This window comes from Haematobia irritans, chromosome 5, assembly GCF_050003625.1.
Source record: "Haematobia irritans isolate KBUSLIRL chromosome 5, ASM5000362v1, whole genome shotgun sequence".
Taxonomy (NCBI): Eukaryota; Metazoa; Arthropoda; class Insecta; order Diptera; family Muscidae; genus Haematobia; species Haematobia irritans.
This window is the reverse complement of record NC_134401.1, coordinates 157,123,377-157,141,706: the sequence shown is the minus strand read 5'-3', so window position 1 is coordinate 157,141,706 and position 18,330 is coordinate 157,123,377. Positions and strand designations below refer to the sequence as shown.

The 18,330-nt window shown below is 27.7% G+C and overlaps 1 protein-coding gene across 3 annotated transcripts; it reads right to left on the bottom strand.

Annotated features, from left to right (window-relative positions):
• Nucleotides 1–15,732, bottom strand: Gpo1 (glycerophosphate oxidase 1). 3 transcript variants are annotated; one of them, XM_075313663.1, is made up of 11 exons: nt 15,594–15,732; nt 15,279–15,514; nt 4,325–4,434; nt 3,989–4,255; nt 3,768–3,880; nt 3,518–3,681; nt 2,749–3,444; nt 2,267–2,679; nt 2,014–2,202; nt 674–775; nt 1–604 (listed from the first exon to the last, which is right to left on the bottom strand). In XM_075313663.1, the coding sequence occupies exons 3-11, from the start codon at nt 4,424–4,426 to the stop codon at nt 470–472; spliced, it is 2,181 nt and encodes a 726-aa protein (XP_075169778.1). In that variant the 5' UTR covers nt 4,427–4,434; nt 15,279–15,514; nt 15,594–15,732; the 3' UTR covers nt 1–469. The 3 variants fall into 3 exon arrangements, with proteins under 3 accessions (XP_075169778.1, XP_075169779.1, XP_075169780.1); XM_075313664.1 differs by lacking the exon at nt 15,279–15,514 and having other exon boundaries at nt 15,594–15,730; XM_075313665.1 differs by lacking the exons at nt 15,279–15,514; nt 15,594–15,732 and adding an exon at nt 11,019–11,172.
• Between the last annotated feature and the right edge of the window lie 2,598 nt (nt 15,733–18,330).

The following is an 18,330-nucleotide window of genomic DNA, read 5'->3' as shown; positions in this document are numbered from 1 at the left end:
TTATATTTTATATTTTTAAATTTTTATTAAAATTTGTAGTTGAATATTTTTGTATTTGTTTCTGCTTTTTTAATTGTTAATCTTAATGATACGTCTGTGTTTATATGCATCAAAATATATAACTTTAAACAGCAGAATAATATTGGAAATAAAAACAAGGTGGGGTGGCTGTGGGTCTTTTCTCGTTAACAAATTGTGTTCAATACAATTTTATAGGTAAATTAATTTGTTTTGTGTCTAACTACATAATATAAAATTATTCATTTGTTTTCTTATTTTTCAAAATAAATTAACTAACAACTAATATAAAAAAAAAAACATTGTAGAAATTCTTTGCAATTAAATGTCATCGTTTCGTTTACAACTATTTTAACTGACTTTGTATGCTTTGCCATAGCAATTTCTAAAATTGCAGATGTTTGAGCTTCTCAGCAAACTATAAAACGATTTGTCTGCTCGTAATTCCCATTTACAAACCACCGCCTGAACGATCGACACTGATCTTTTGTTTGAGTTGTTGAGCTTCGTGTTTGGCCTCTTCCATTTCAGCCATGCGGGCAAAACGTGAATATGCCACTTCACCAGTTTTAATGGCGGACATCATCTGCAAAGGGAATTTTTAAATTTTTTGTTTTATTTATATTTAAAGAATAAATGATCAATAAATATATACCTGTAGATATTCATCAAGCTCTACTTGACCATTCATGTTGGTGTCAATTTCTTTCAAAATTTCATGTAACTGTTCTCCGGAAATATCAGCATCACCAAAGTTCTGAAATTTGGAATTTATAAAATTTATCATTAAATAATTTATAAATAATATTAATTAATAAGAAATTTTATTTCTATAGAAAATTTGGTCAACATTTTATTTCTATAGAGAATTTTGTCAACATTTTATTTCTATAGAAAATTTTGTCAAAATTTTATTTCTATAGAAAATTTTGTCAACATTTTATTTCTATAGAAAATTTTGTTAAAATTTTATTTCTATAGAAAATTTTGTCAAAATTTTATTTCTATAGAAAATTTTGTCAAAATTTTATTTCTATAGAAAATTTTGTCAAAATTTTATTTCTATAGAAAATTTTGTCAAAAATTTATTCCTATAGAAAATTTTGTCAAAATTTTATTTCTATAGAAAATTTGGTCAAAATTTTATTTCTATAGAAAATTTTGTCAAAATTTTATTTCTATAGAAAATTTTGTCAAAATTTTATTTCTATAGAAAATTTTGTCAAAATTTTATTTTTATAGAAAATTTTGTCAAAATTTTATTTCTATAGAAAATATTGTCAAAAATTTATTTCTATAGAAAATTTTGTCAAAATTTTATTTCTATAGAAAAATTTTTGAAAATTTTATTTCTAAAGAAAATTTTGTGAAAATTTTATTTCTATAGAAAATTTTATGAAAATTTTATTTCTATAGAAAATTTTGTCAAAATATTATTTCTATAGGAAATTTTGTCTAAATTTTATTTCTTTAGAAAATTTTGTCAAAATTTTATTTCTATAGAAAATTTTGTTAAAATTTTATTTCTATAGAAAATTTTGTCCCAATTTTATTTCTATAGAAAATTTTATCAAAATTTTATTTCTATAGAAAATTTTGTCAAAATTTTATTTCTATAGAAAATTTTGCCAAAATTTTATTTCTATAGAAAATTTTGCCAAAATTTTATTTCTATAGAAAATTTTGTCAATATTTTATTTCTATAGAAAATATTGCCAAAATTTTATTTCTATAGAAAATTTTTTAAAATTTTATTTCTATAGAAAATTTGGTCAAAATTTTATTTTTATAGAAAATTTTGTCAAAATTTTATTTCTATAGAAAATTTTGTCAAAATTTTATTTCTATAGAAAATTTTGTCAATATTTTATTTCTATAGAAAATTTTGTCAAAATTTTATTTCTGTAGAAAATTTTCTCAATATTTTATTTCTATAGAAAATTTTGTCAACATTTTATTTTATTAGTTACTTGCTACTAATGCACCCATAATTACCTTAAGAGCTCTGCGAATATCATTGATCGACACATAACCCTTTCTATCCTTATCGATAAGTTGGAAGCGTTTGATGTACGTTTGAATTTCATCCTTGGATAATTTAATTGGTATTCTTTCCTTGACAGCACGGTTAACCATTAGACCCATTTCACCAGCCAAGAATTCGGAAGCTTTTTTGATTTGTTTCTGTAAATACACACACACACATCAAATTTCGATTCAATTTTTTTATCAAATATTTATCGTTTACCTCTTTCTCGTCCTTAGACCATTTCAATTCTTCACCCATAATATCGACTATTATGGGCAAAGCCTCTTGAGCAGCTTGAACATTAAGGAATGACAAACGCAAACGACGAGCAATCATATCAACAGCATTACAAGCATATTCGCGTACACCATAACGAATTTCAGCATCGATATAGGGGAAATCGGGATGAATGCGATTACCAATGATGGGCCAACGTTTGCCGGTGAGTGAAGCCATTTTGGCAACAGCAAAGGCACGATCACCATAGGATTTGGCCAAGTGTTGAGCAACTTCACATTCCAAACCGAAATCCTGTACCAAACGAATATACATGGTAGGTGTCCAGCCTTGACCACCTTCAATCTTCAAAAGAGAGGTAACAGCTTCAGGGCGTTCCGGTTTCAAATTACAAGCTAAAATTAAGAGTACGAATAATTTTTTTGATTTTTCTTCGCTTAGGTTATGGGCATTTTCCCACTCACCTTTAATAGCAGCATCAACGGTATGCTCAGCCATAGCTCTATATGTGGTCCATTTACCACCGGCAATGGTAATCAAATTCGAACTACTCACATGAACAATATGGTTACGAGCCAATGACTGAGTATCGTCTTTGTTGGGATCCGAAACCAAGGGACGAATGCCACTCCAGGCCGACAAAACATCACCACGACGAACCTCAACATCAGCATTAAGATAGTTTTTGATTTCATTTAAAATGAATTGAATTTCATCTTCGGTGGGCTTAGGTGTGTGCGTTATGTCACAGGGTAAATCTGTGGTACCAGCAATTGTTTGCCTCTGCCAGGGTAAGAAGAAAATGACACGTCCATCCGAGGTCGAAGGATCCAAAAGACCCATTTGTTCGGGACTATAATAGCCTGGCAGCACAATATGAACACCTGAGCTGGGACAGCAAATGCTTTTAACGGTGGGATCATCCATTTTGCGTATGGAATCGGTAAATGGACCGGTGGCATTGATTACACACTTGGCTTTGACGGTGAATTCTTTACCAGACATATGGTCCTTGACTTTAGCTCCACACAAGACCTTCTTGCCGGAACCATCATCCTTCTTCAAGAGTTCTTGAACTTCCACATGATTGCAAACGGTAGCACCATGACGAGCTGCTGTTAGGGCCACAGCCAAACACATGCGAGCATCATCTTGTTGACCTAAACAAAAAAAAAGCAGAAAATTCCAAATTGAATCTCCTACAATGGGCCAATACTTTAAACACCCACTTACCATCATAGTAAACAATGGCACCACATAGTTTATCTTTCTTCAACATAGGGAATAGCTCCAAAGCATCCTTTTTCGATAGATAATATGAACTCTTTACATTGCGATCTCCAGCTACCAAGTCATAGCATTTAATGCCTACCCAGTAATAGGGTACTTGCCACCATCTGTATACGCCAAAAAGGAAGAAAACGAGAGAAAATCCAAAATTATATACTCCACAAAAACTTTTATGATTTCATCAAGACATTACTGATATACGGGCAGCATAATAGGCAATGGATGAGCTAAATGAGGAGCCGAATCAAGCATATTTGCCCTCTCTTGCAAGGCTTCCTTAACCATACGGTATTGCTCGTAATCTAACTACAATAAGGCAACAAAGAAATTTACTTTTTTACAAAAACGTTCAGGCATATTGAACTACAGTGCAGAGCTCGACAAAGCCTTTTACTGTTTCACTGTGAAACTTACGCCTAAAATGGCCTTTTGCAAATAGCGAACACCGCCATGAATCAATTTGGTAGAACGGGATGAAGTACCACTGGCAAAATCATCTGCTTCAACTAAAGCAGTCTTTAGACCTCTGGTAACAGCATCTAAGGCACAACCAGCACCTGTGGCACCGCCACCAATAATAAGTACATCAAATTCGTCACCACTCATTAGGGATTTCATTTGTTCAGCGCGAGAAACTAGAGTACGTTTACGTTTCGGTGGTCTTTTCATTTCTGCGACAGCCTGAAATGACAAAAAAAAAAACAATTAAATTACCACTGGATTAGTTTAAAAATAGTTGTATGAACCTACTGTATGTGGTGAATTCCAGCGGTCTATGGTCCATGTTGCCAAAACGGTACCAATTGTAGCACTAAGGGTGGTTACACCCACTTTGTAGAACCTTGATGCCATGGTTTATACTAAAAAAAAATCATGAGATAGAGGTTAGTAAAGTATTTCCTAGAAAATTTGTTTGATTTAAAAAATTAGATAGTTCATTAAAAAAATGTTATCCATTATTATTTATACTTGGATGATATTATTGAATTAATTAAATTTCGAATTGATTTTTTTAAGATTCAATTAATATTTTAATTGAATAAATATTGGCGATATTTGTTTCTGTGTACCCTGCGTCGGCAGAATGTTTTTAAGGTTAAATACGTATCGAAGCACCCGCGTATTTTATTTTATATACAAGTCAATTCAAAACTTAAATTAAATATTTAATAGAACTCTTTATTATGAATGTAGTGGACTGGACCTCTAGTAGTGGTTGAAGAAAAGTACTGTATAAAAAATATTCGTGTACTGTGCCAACAATAATATTCTTGCTTATTGCTATTGTGTACTAGATTGTGGATGGCAAGTAGTTTGAATAGCACTAGTTGGTACTTACTACACGTATTTTTAAAGGTCATTGCTGAAGGTCAAAATTCTTATTTGATTTGCCTGAAATGTGTCGTCCAGAAATATCCCACATTATATATCGATCGCCATAGAAACACTTACTGAGACTATGTAACTCTATGATATCTTCCGACTAGCCAATAACTTCCAGATCTAGGACATAGTAGATTTATCTAAAGTCTTGGGGACATACGATCATGATTGCCACAGTTGGTAGAATTCTACCAAAAATTATAGATTTTTACTGTTTGGGAGATTGGTATAATTCTTGATGTTTTGGTAGATTTTGCAAAACATTCCTCTCCAATTAGTAGGTTTTTCAATTTTCTATAGAAATAAAATTCTGACATAATTTTCTATAGATTCTTTAGTTTCTATAGATTTGCATTTTGAAATAAAACGTTTCAAATATTTTTTTCTATAAAAATAAAATTTTGCAAAAATAAAAAAGAAAACAATTTGACAAAATTGTTCTACAGAATAAAATTTTGCAAAAATTTTCTATAGAAATAAATTTTTTCAAAAATTCTCTATAAAAAAATTGCAAAAATCTTCTATATAAACAAAATTTTGCAAAAATGTTCTATAGGTATAACATTTTGCAAAAATTTTTTATAGAAATGAAATTTTGAAAATGTTTCTATAGAAATTTTAACAAAATTGTTTATATTTTTATTTTATTTTATTTATTTTTTATTTTTTTAACTAACCACAAAAATGTGATCTAAAACTTCAAAATAAGATTTATTTAATTTGGTAGATGTTTGGTAAAATTTTCTTCAAATTTTTGTAGATTTTTTTTCGGAACGAGTGGCAACCGTGTTCCCATGGCTTTCAATGGCTTTAATCCAATCTAATTTTTAAATTTTTAATCAAATTTTAACTAACCACAAAAATGTGATCTAAAACTTCAAAATAAGATTTATTTAATTTGGTAGATGTTTGGTAAAATTTTCTTCAAATTTTTGTAGATTTTTTTTCGGAACGAGTGGCAACCGTGTTCTCATGGCTTTCAATGGCTTTAATCCAATCTAATTTTTAAATTTTTAATCAAATCTGAATTCTACTTTTCGGACCCTTCCTGGCGTTGTTATCGTTTTTTCGTCTACAGTTTGGGCTGGCTTCGTCCACTGCTGGAGGGCTCATACGATAGCCACGTGTGGTTTTCCAGGCAAATATAAAGGCACCGCCCTGCACACTTGAATTCCATCACGAATAGCATTACTTCTGAATGGAATAGATCAAAATGAATTTGTAAGCTTGTCATGATGGGATTTGGTTCTTTCGAGGGTACCCTCTAGAGTTATAAAAAAAACGGGTTTTTGAAAGTCGGTTTTTATCGGTTATAAAAAACCGGACAATTTTTTAAACTGGTGGGCGGTGTTCTAAAAAAATAAATAACCGGCTTAACAGGTCCAACCGGTTTTTTTCCAAATGTAGCAAAAAAACTTACTTTAATATAAATGAAGGCAAAAATACTTCAATGGTTGGATTTTTTATTTTTTGGTTGGATTTGCTTTTTGTGAATATTTTTAAAACATTTACAAACAGAGCTCATTTTATACATAAAAGTACACTAAATTAAGTCGAATAATAATTACCTAAGTAATATCATATATTTTGTAGACAAAATATACGCTGCGAATTGAACAAGCACGAATTGTTTATATTACATCATAGATTTATCTCTGGGATTTCTTTAGAAAATTAACGTATTTTATTTAACAGCTTGGAAATGTTTCGAAAATAGTTGGAAGTTCGCAGAAAACACATTCGGGAAGTTTTTTTTTCATTTCAGATTACATTGAAAATAGAAAACCGAAACCCGGTTTTTATATGATATTAAAAACACCGGTCCACCGAAAATGGCATTTTATACAAAACCGACAATCGGTGCAAAACGAAAAACCGGTCCACCGGTCTTCACCGATCGGTTTTTATCACTCCAATACCCTCCTAAAGGTTACTATTTCTGCACTCGATAATACATCGTATGCACTGTTGCCACTCGATCCCAAAATAATCTACCAAAATTTGAAGAAAATTTTACGAAAAAAAAAATAACCAAAATTTTGCAAAATGTTATTGTCCAAATTTTATTTTTATATGAAATTTTGTCAAAATTTTATTTCGGTTTGTTTTGTTATTGTTGGTTTATTCTCAATCATTATTGTTTTTTATTCAGCTTAAAACCATGCATTGACTAAACTACAAGTGTAGCTTAACCAACAGAGGAAAATAATGTTTGTCAAATTTATGTGGGCAAAGTCCTATAGACTGCAAGATGGTTGTATGGACGCACGTTTCGGAATTACCACATTCCACATCAGCATCCTCTACTTGCAGCAAAACTATCAACCAATTATCAGAATAAATTCGGACAGTTCCCTAAACCCAAACTGAACCACATTTGAACCTTCCGAAAAAAGGTTTATGATAGTGAGCTTTTGCCGAAATAAATCTTTGTACAAACATCTCTCTTTTCCTCTGTTTGTTAAGCTACACTTGTAGTTTAGTCAATGCATGGTTTTAAGCTGAAATCGAAAACAACAATAAAATTTTGTTTCTATAGAAAATTTTGTCAAAATTATATTTCTATAGAAAATTTGGTCAAAATTATATTTCTATAGAAAATTATGTCAAAATTTTATTTCTATAGAAAATTTTGTCAAAATCTTATTTCTATAGAAAATTTTGTCAAGAATTCTACCGTTTTTGGTAAAATTCTACCAACTGTGGAAACCATGCTCACAAGTGCTATTTCTTATTGAGAAACAAGTAAGGAAAGTCTAAAGTCGGGCGGGGCCGACTATATTATACCCTGCACCACTTTGTAAATCCACATTTTCGATACTATATCAAATCCGTCAAATGTGTTGTGTGCTATATAAAAAGGTTGTTGTCCCAAATACAAACATTTAAATCTGACTCCATCTGAACAAAATTTATAATTTAAAATTTAGGTCGGCTAATGGCCTGGGATGGTACACTATGTTAGTAAAAACAAGTAAGGAAAGTCTAAAGTCGGGCGGGGCCGACTATATTATACCCTGCACCACTTTGTAGATCTAAATTTTCGATACCGTATCACATCCGTCAAATGTGTTGGGTGCTATATATAAAGGTTTGTCCCAAATACATACATTTAAATATCACACGATTTGGACAAAATTTGATAGACTTTTACAAAATCTATAGACTCAAAATTTAAGTTGGCTAATGCACTAGGGTGGAACACAATTTTAGTAAAAAAAATATGGGAAACATTTAAATTCGAAGCAATTTTAACCCTGGACAGTCATCCTTCGTCAAAATGACGACGCGTAATTTCATTTTCGATTTAAAATGCATTTTAGTCGATTAGGAAATGATAAATTTAAGTAATACTAATTCAACAATTTTATGAGTTTTTGTTTTATACTAATTAAAAACAAATTGAATAAGAAAATAAACTCAATTTTGGTTGTCATTTTTGCTTACGATGTAAATTATAGCGTCTTGAAATAAGCCGTAGTCAAAATGACGAAGGATGACGTTTGTGTACAAAAAATAAGGATGACTTTCCAGGGTTAAGGAAACTTCGCAAAAGTTTATTTATGATTTATCGATCAATATATATGTATTAGAAGATTAGGAAAATTAGAGTAATTTTTACAACTTTTCGGCTAAGCAGTGGCGATTTAACAAGGAAAATGTTGGTATTTTGACCATTTTTGTCGAAATCAGAAAAACATACATATGGGAGCTATATCTAAATATGAACCGATTTCAATCAAATTTGGCACATGACTATACTACCAATTGTACTCTTTGTGCAAAATTTCAAGCTAATCGGGATAAAACTCTGGCTTCTGGTTCCATATAAGTGCATATCGGGCGTGAACAAACGTGGGAGTAATTTCTAAAAATGGACTGTAGGTTAATGTTTTGTTAACTCCCAGAGTTGTTAAAGCAGAAGCCAAGATCAGTAACCAAAAAATAAAGAAACAGAAAAAAACCAAGTTTCAGATTCAATATTCAGATTTATTGCTGGTGCTCTCGATTATGCTTCTTACCGTCTTCGATGAAGGTGTACAAGTGAAGTTGAGAATTTTAACAATAGTCTAGTAGAGCAATGTTAGTTAAACAACTCAGTAATGAAAAGGACAACTATTTTAATTCATTTGAGCAAAACTATTGTTGTAGAATGGATAAAAAATAGGGTTGCCGTTTGGCTGGTTTTAAAGTTAATTCATTACAATTCAATAATTCGTTTCTATAGTAGATAATTCAATAATAAATTTAAATAAATAATTCATAACTTGAACAAATAATAAACTTGTTGAACTAGATTCAACAGGGCGAAAGATATATATTGGAGCTATATCTAAATCTGAATCGATTTCAAGCAAATTTGGCAAGCATAGCTGCAATGCTAAATCTACTCCCTGTGCAAAATTTCAACCAAATTGGGCCAAAACACTGGCTTCTGTGGGCATATAAGTCCATATCGGGCGAAAGATATATATGGGAGCTATATCTAAATCTGAACCGATTTCAATCAAATTTTGCACACTTGACTATACTACTAATTGTACTCCTAGTGCAAAATTTCAACCAAATTCGTCCAAAAATCTGGCTTCTGGGGCCATATAAGTCCATATCGGGCGAAAGATATATATGGGAGCTATATCTAAATCTGAACCGATTTCAATCAAATTTTTCACATTTGACTATACGACTAAGTGTTATGTTTGTACAAAATTTCAAGCAAATCGGTATAAAACTCTGGCTGCTGGGTCCATATTAGTGCATATCGGGCGAAAGATATATATGGGAGCTATATCTAAATCTGAACCGATTTCTTCCAAAATCAATAGGGTTCTATTCTGACCCAAATTAGCAACATGTGCCAAATTTGAGAGCGATTGGACTTAAATTGCGACCTAGACTTTGATCACAAAAATGTGTTCACAGACAGACGGACGGACGGACAGAAGGACATGTTTATATCGACTCTGGGACCCACCCTGAGCATTATTGCCAAAGACACCATGTGTCTATCTCGTCTCCTTCTGGGTGTTACAAACATATGCACTAACTTATAATACCCTGTTCCACAGTTTGGCGCAGGGTATAAAAAATATCTCGAATGGATTTTCGCGCGAATTTTAAATCAAGAAGTTTTACTGATATTTACCCACTGTCTATTCTCTACATTTTGTAAATATAAATTGAAATTTGTCAAAAAAATTATTAGTAATCTGTATATACATACATATATGATTTTTGTCAGCATGTCTATTTGTATACAACAAAAAAATTAATGCCATCAACTTGTTATTCAAACAATATGCCCATATGGTGGTTCTCTGAAGAACACACAGAAGCTGTATCTCGTATCTCACTCAGTATTTTTGTTGCATTCAACCCCCTTATGAAAATTTGTTGGAAAATCTCCGTAATTAAGAGAAATAACAGTCTCAATTGCCTTCATCAAAATGCGGTGTTATTTCATTTAATATTTTATTTCGGCGTTTTTTTATAAAAAAAAAGAATTTATGTATATGCATATATGTATCATTGAAATGAGTGTGACAAATATTATTTTTTTTATAGTTTTTTTTTTTTTTTATATAGAAACAATGCGTGTAGTTAATGAAAATAAAGAATTATTTATAAATGTATATATATGTAAAAAAAAGTATATGTTTCCATACCCCTGTATTCTCTTATATTGGTAGCTACTATTATATATTGTATAGCAAGGTAAACAAATTAAGTAGAGATGGAACAAATAGCTTCATTATAAAAATTGAGTCATCACCCTGTTTAGATATTTCTTTTTTAATGTTTTCTTTCAATACGAATATTTCAAACATGGATTAACGTTGAAATGATTAATTTGTTTATAATTAGTAACGACCGACCACCACCAAACATATACATGATGTAGAAAAATTTTTGTTGATTGTTATGTTATAAAACACCATTAAGAATTCTGTCTCGGGTTGTTGGTTAAGCCATATTACAAAATTGGTTGATTATTTTGTTTTTAAATTTTATTTCATATAGCACTTCAATGTTATTATTAGTTGTTTATATTAATACGTACATTAAGGAAATATTTAAAACAAAAAACACTTGAAACACTTTTTTGTTTGCAACTCTTTTTTTCGTAGCACTTTTCACATGAGTGTGTCACCTCAATAAGAGTGTAATTCAATTTCCAATGAAATATAAATGCCGCCCTTGTTTCTGCTCCACCTCAACAACTTGTGAATTCTACACTAAGCAAACGATTTTACGCATTCTCTTCTCATATAACACTGTTTGGTTGTATGATGTGGTGGTGTTGTCATCCAAGTCCGACTGAACATTTCAATCTACTACGACACAAAAATATACCCGACGTGCTTGGCGTGGAGCAACCACGGCTGATGCCATAGCATCAAACCTCTAGGGCATTCATTCACCATAAACAATGTTTATGGTTGTCTATAAACAAAAAGGAGAGAACATACGAAATAATTTTACTCACTGGAAATATTCCAGTGTGTATTTTCATTACCCAGTAACAAATGAGAAGTTTGAGAAGTCTATTAAGTTTAGGTAAATGGCTTAAAAATCCAATTTAAATTAATCGTAAATGTGTCATTTTATTTTAATATAATTTATTTAATTTGATTTTTTTGATAATTGACTAAATTAAATAAAAAAACAATAAAAAAATTGAAAGAAATATCAAAAATATAACCAACTCCGACATGATATAGAAAGTAAATATTTTTGCAATATAACTCATTTAATTTGTTTTTTTGTAATTGAATAAATTAAATTAAAAAAAATAAAAAATGATAGAAATATCAAAACAAACTCCTACATGATATAAAAAGTAAATATATTTCGGCAAATAAAAAAAAAATACTAATAAAAAATAAAAAAATAAATAATAATCATGATATTACTCAAAGCAATGGTCAATTCCAAACGTGAATGAATTTTGAAATTTAGGATTTCTTCTACAAATTTTTGGCATTCCAAAAATATTTTTAAAATATTGAAAATACTGCTGTTTGAATGGGTAATACCTCATATCAGCCACTCTTTTTTATATAAACGGTATATATATATATATATATATATATATATATATATATATATATATATATATATATATATATATATATATATATATATATATATATATATATATATATATATATATATATATATATATATATATATATATATATATATATATATATATATATATATATATATATATATATATATATATATATATATATATATATATATATATATATATATAATCACATATAAAAAATTTATTTTCAAATATCAACTATTGTTTATGCCATTAAGAAACATTTGGCTCCTTTCAAAATTGGCTCAACATCAATTTCCTAACGGTCAAAGAACGACAAACATAATGTTCTGAAAGTCAACAAAAAAAAAAAAAAAATAAACAAACCCAATTAATTAAAAATAATAATAAAGAATTTAGTGTGGGAGCGGATTTGTCTGGTCTCATATGAGCTATATGTATTGGTATTAATTTTTCTTTCTATCTTTTAAAGTTTTGCACTAAAAGAAAATAGTTTGGGGAAATGTTCATTTATTTATTTTAATTAATGAAAATTAATTGATATTTTCTTTTTTAATTTTCCAACTTTGAAAGAAAATTAAATATAAAATTATGGAAAAAAAATTTTTGAAAAAAATGTCCTTATTTGGTGACTATATTAAATCATGGATATGGTTCCATTTTCCATATTTAAAAAAATATTCTTATATATAATTAAGCACCGATATGGGTCAATTTTCCATATTTTAGAAAAAAATTCCTTATTTGATGTGACTATATATAATTATGGACCGATGTGGTTCAATTTACTATATTTGAAAAAAACTTCCCTTATTTGGTGAATATATATAATTATGGAATGATTTCGACCAATTTTCGAAATTTGCAAAAAATAATCCTTATTTGGTGACTATATATAATTATGGACCGATATAGGTTAATGTTCCATATTTGAAAAAAAAACCTTATTTGGTGATATAATTATGGACACCGATATTGGTCAATTTTTCATACTTAAAAAAAATTCTGAAAAATAATTTTCCTTATTTGGTGACTATATATGTATAATTTTGGATCGAAATGGGTCAATTTTCGAAATTAAAAAAAATCCTTATTTGGTGACTATATACTCGTATAATTATGGACACCGATATTGGCAAATTTTTCCAACTTGAAAAAAATTTCCTTATTATACATAATTGGACCGATATGGGCCAATTTTCCAAACCCCCTAAAAAATCCTTATTTAGGTTAGGTTAGGTTAGGTGGCAGTCCGATGTATCAGACTCACAAATCGAAAATCGACTTTTTGAAATTTGGTAAAATCGGAAGGCCTACACCGACAGAAAAAGTTTCGTTATATTAACGAAAATTGTCATTAAAAGTGAGCCAATGAAACAAATTCGTTAAAACTATGAAATTTTTCGTTATTATAACGATTTTTCTGTTAATCAATGTAACTTTTCCTACAATTAACGAATATTTTCATTGTATTAATGAAAACTTTTCGTCATATCAATGAAAATTTTTCGTTGGCTCAATTTTAATGATATTTTCTTTGTGTGTAATTTTGCGAAAATCGACTTTTGGTTGTTTTGTCGTATTTGGAAATGTCTAGTTTTAGTCTATTTATTCGTTTTTTTAAATTAAACAATTTCGAATTTTGTTTATATACAAAAGTTGAATTTTTCAAATTTTAAAAAACTCGAAATGCCTTATTTTGACAATATTTAAAAAAATCGACTTTTCAATTTTTTTGCCATATTTGGAAATATTTATTTTATGAAAAGTCGATTTCTTTTTTATTTATTTTTTTTTTATATAAAAATTTCGAATTTGTTATATACATAAGTCGAATTTTTAAAATTATGAACTTTTTTTATATTTTGGAAAAACAGTAATGCCTAATTTTTATAAAATTTGAAATCGACTTTTCTATATAATAAAAAAATCGAAATTGTCAAATAAAAAATCAATAAAAAAAAGGAAATCGACTTTTCTAAATTTAGAAAAAGTAGAAATTCGAAATTTTTACATTAAAAAAAATACTATAAAAGTCTACTTTTCTAAAAAAAAAAACTGAAAACTAGACAAATTAAAAATTTTTTAAAATATTTTGTTTTTTGGGGGTTTCGATCTTTTTATTTTGTATTTATTTTTTAAAATATTTATGGAAAATAAGATCTAATGTATTTCCATATTATTTTGTTGCCAGATCCAATATATAAATCATCTCAGATTAGGCTGGAAATAATCCTAGCGAAACGAATAGTTCAATATTTCTTATATTCGAATTTAGAAATGAACTTGAGAGCCCAGAAAATTTTTTCCCAACAAAGAAAAATCTACTTTTCCAAAATTTTTAAAAATTTCAAATTTTTCGAAAAGTCTTTTTTTTATTCTCACTACAATGTCGATAGCAACTTTCCATTTCAAAAAATATTTTATTGACATTGCAGACAAATTTTTGTTTTTATATATTATTATACATATGTGTGTATATATGAACAAGACGCGCCAATAACAAATAAATTCAATCATCATATCAATCAACATTAAATAAACCCACAAATCGTTGACACCACAAAAATTACAAATGTCACTTAACTGGGGACTGCATATGTGTAGTTATAGAAACTATTAGTGTTTAAAATCAAAAAGAAAATCTGCTATCTAAAGAACACAAGATAGAAGACTATTTAAAAATAGATTTACTTTGTTAATTATTTAATTTTCGACAATTAACAGTGGTTCGACAACTGAGCAAGCAACCACATGCCACACAGCAATGGCATTTGACTTTGGATCGTCTGAGATTTTTCACATTCACTTGGGCCATACACAATAGTGAATCTGTAAAGTGTGCCATAAAATGCACATTTCAAAATAACAAACAAACACAATCACATATCGAGACTTACATATGTATAGATTCCAAAAAAAAAAAATATTTTTTTTCCACTGAATAGCACTTTAGTCTAGACCAGCCAGACATTGGACCAAATATTATTTTTTTTTTATTATTTTTTAGTTATTTTTAAGTTTTTTTTTAATACTTGCTTTTTTTATTCACACACATAAAAAGTGAATTTATTTTAGGTGATTAATTAAAAAAAAATTAAATTTGCAAAAACGTTCATCATGTAATGTGATTGCACAACACATTTGTAAAAATTTTACCAAAAATTTTAAAATTTTTTTGATTTCCATAATTTTTATAAATAATTCGGTAATTGCTTTTGTAATCTCGTTTATCAGCATGCTTACCCGTTATATATTTTAAAAAAATATATATGTATATTTTTTGAAATAATTTTTGATTTTTTCACCGGCACACAGGGACTACGACCGCACCGAAACGACACACTTTCACTATGAGGATGAGATCCTAATGAATTTGTTTCCGCCTCACTCTATTTTCTCTTGCTTGAGGTGATGGCCGATTAATTGGGATTGATTTTCATATAGGTATGTATGTGTGTTAGTATCAAATCGTGTATAATCTTTAATAAAAAAAAAAAACAATTTTTTATTTTTTTATTTAGTAGAATTTTTTGAAAGTAATCACACTCGTCGAATCACCTCTCTCCGTTGATTAGAAGATGTTATTCACTACCATACCGAACGGCTGTGTATTTATTGTGCAACTGCAGTCGTGAATTTTTGCTACAACCAAACGTTGGTCGAAATACCAACAGACAGACTGCTGATAGAAATCAAGTAACCATAGTGGTTCTCTCACCACCGGCAAATGGAAAATAGCAAAATAGAATAGAATTTTCTTAACAACTTTTACTCATTCACTATGCTTACTACACTTTTCTGGCCGAATGACAAGCAGCAATGAGGACTTCATTAAACAAGTGGCGGGCGCTTTATTTTCTATAAAAATTCCTATAGAAAAAAATTTTGACAAAATTTTCTATAGAAATAAAATTTTGACAAAATTTTCTATAGAAATAAAATTTTTACAAAATTTTCTATAGAAATAAAATTTTGACAAAATTTTCTATAGAAATAAAATTTTGACACAATTTTCTATAGAAATAAAATTTTAAAAAAATTTTCTATACAAATAAAATTTTGAGAAAATTTTCTATAGAAATAATATTTTCTATAGAAATAATATTTTCTATAGAAATAAAATTTTGACAAAAATTTATATAGAAATAAAATTTTGAGAAAATTTTCTATAGATATAAACTTTTGAGAATATTTTCTATAGAAATAAAATTTTGACAAAATTTTCTACAGAAATAAACTTTTGAGAATATTTTCTATAGAAATAAAATTTTGAAAAAAATGCTTACTACACTTTTCTGGCCGAATGACAAGCAGCAATGAGGACTTCATTAAACAAGTGGCGGGCGCTTTATTTTCTATAAAAATTCCTATAGAAAAAAATTTTGACAAAATTTTCTATAGAAATAAAATTTTTACAAAATTTTCTATAGAAATAAAATTTTTACAAAATTTTCTATAGAAATAAAATTTTGACAAAATTTTCTATAGAAATAAAATTTTGACACAATTTTCTATAGAAATAAAATTTTAAAAAAATTTTCTATACAAATAAAATTTTGAGAAAATTTTCTATAGAAATAATATTTTCTATAGAAATAATATTTTCTATAGAAATAAAATTTTGACAAAAATTTATATAGAAATAAAATTTTGAGAAAATTTTCTATAGATATAAACTTTTGAGAATATTTTCTATAGAAATAAAATTTTGACAAAATTTTCTACAGAAATAAACTTTTGAGAATATTTTCTATAGAAATAAAATTTTGAAAAAAATTTTCTATAGAAATAAAATTTTGACAACATTTTCTATAGAAATAAACTTTTGAGAATATTTTCTATACAAAACAAATTTTGACCAAATTTTCTATAGAAATACGATTTTGACAACATTTTCTATAGAAATAAAATTTTGACAAAATTTTCTATAGAAATAAAATTTTGACAAAATTTTCTATAGAAATAAAATTTTGACAAAATTTTCTATAGAAATAAAATTTTGACCAAATTTTCTACAGAAATAAAATTTTGACAAAATTTTCTATAGAAATAAAATTTTGAGAAAAATTTATATAGAAATAAAATGTTGACTAAATATTCTATAGAAATAAAATTTTGACAAAATTTTCTATAGAAATAAAATTTTGACAAAATTTTCTATAGAAATAAAATTTTGACAAAATTTTCTATAGAAATAAAATTTTGACAAAATTTTCTATAGAAATAAAATTTTGACAAAATTTTCTATAGAAATGAAATTTTGACAAAATTTTCTATAGAAATAAAATTTAAAAGAAAATTTCTATTGAACTAAAATTTTGATAAAATCAAAATTCTATAGGCAATAGAAATAAAATTTTTACAAAACTTTCTATAGAAATAAAATTTTGAAAAAATAAATTCTATTGAACTAAAATTTTGATAAAATTTCCTATAGAAATAAAATTTTCTATAGAAATAAAATTTTGACAACATTTTTGTAGAAAAAAAAATTGACAAAATTTTCTATAGAAATAAAGTTTGGTAAAATTTTCTATAGAAATAAAATTTTGACAAATTTTTCTATAGAAATAAAATTTTGACAAATTTTTCTATAGAAATAAAATTTTGACAAAATTTTCTATAGAAATAAAATTTTGACAAAATTTTCTATAGAAAAAAAATTTTGACAAAATTTTCTATAGAAATAAAATTTTGACAAAATTTTCTAAGGAAATAAAAATTTTGATAAAATTTTCATACTAATCACAAAATTTTCAAAATAAGATTTGTTTTTAAATTCGGTAGATTTTTGTTACTTTTTTTTCAAATTTTTGTAGAATATTTTGGGCAAGAGTGGTAACCGTGTACACGATCCATAGCAAAAGGTAAATAATATTCGGCGCCGCCAAACTTTCCTCATATAAATTTCATTTTTTGTTTTTGTTATTTTCTATTGCATATTATAATTATCTTGTCTTTTTATTACTATTACTATTTAAATATTTGCTTTGCAGTGTTAATCTAAATATTATATGGTGTGAAACATAGCTCTTCTTGCTTATTTTTTTTTCGATTATAGTCACATTAGTTGGTTGTCTCCCTTGCATTCTTATTCCCTATCCCACTTTGAATTTTGTTAAGTCATTTTCATGATGTAATAAAAGCTGTTGGTAATGTTGTTGCTTTTCATGCTCAGATTTATCTGTGTAGTGTCTTTTGAGTGTTTGTATTATTTTATGGGCATTATTGTCTGTTACTCATAGTGCTCTAAAGTAATTAAACATTAATTGGAGAAGTGTTAATTATCAGAGAG

Excerpts from the sequence above, each read along its gene's own strand:
- Gpo1 (XM_075313663.1), bottom strand. The coding sequence starts at position 4,426 with ATGGCATCAAGGTTCTACAAAGTGGGTGTAACCACCCTTAGTGCTACA. Across the intron at positions 2,680-2,748 it reads CGTTGATGCTGCTATTAAAG|CTTGTAATTTGAAACCGGAA; the intron begins GTGAGTGGGAAA and ends TCTTAATTTTAG. Across the intron at positions 2,203-2,266 it reads GGTCTAAGGACGAGAAAGAG|AAACAAATCAAAAAAGCTTC; the intron begins GTAAACGATAAA and ends GTGTATTTACAG.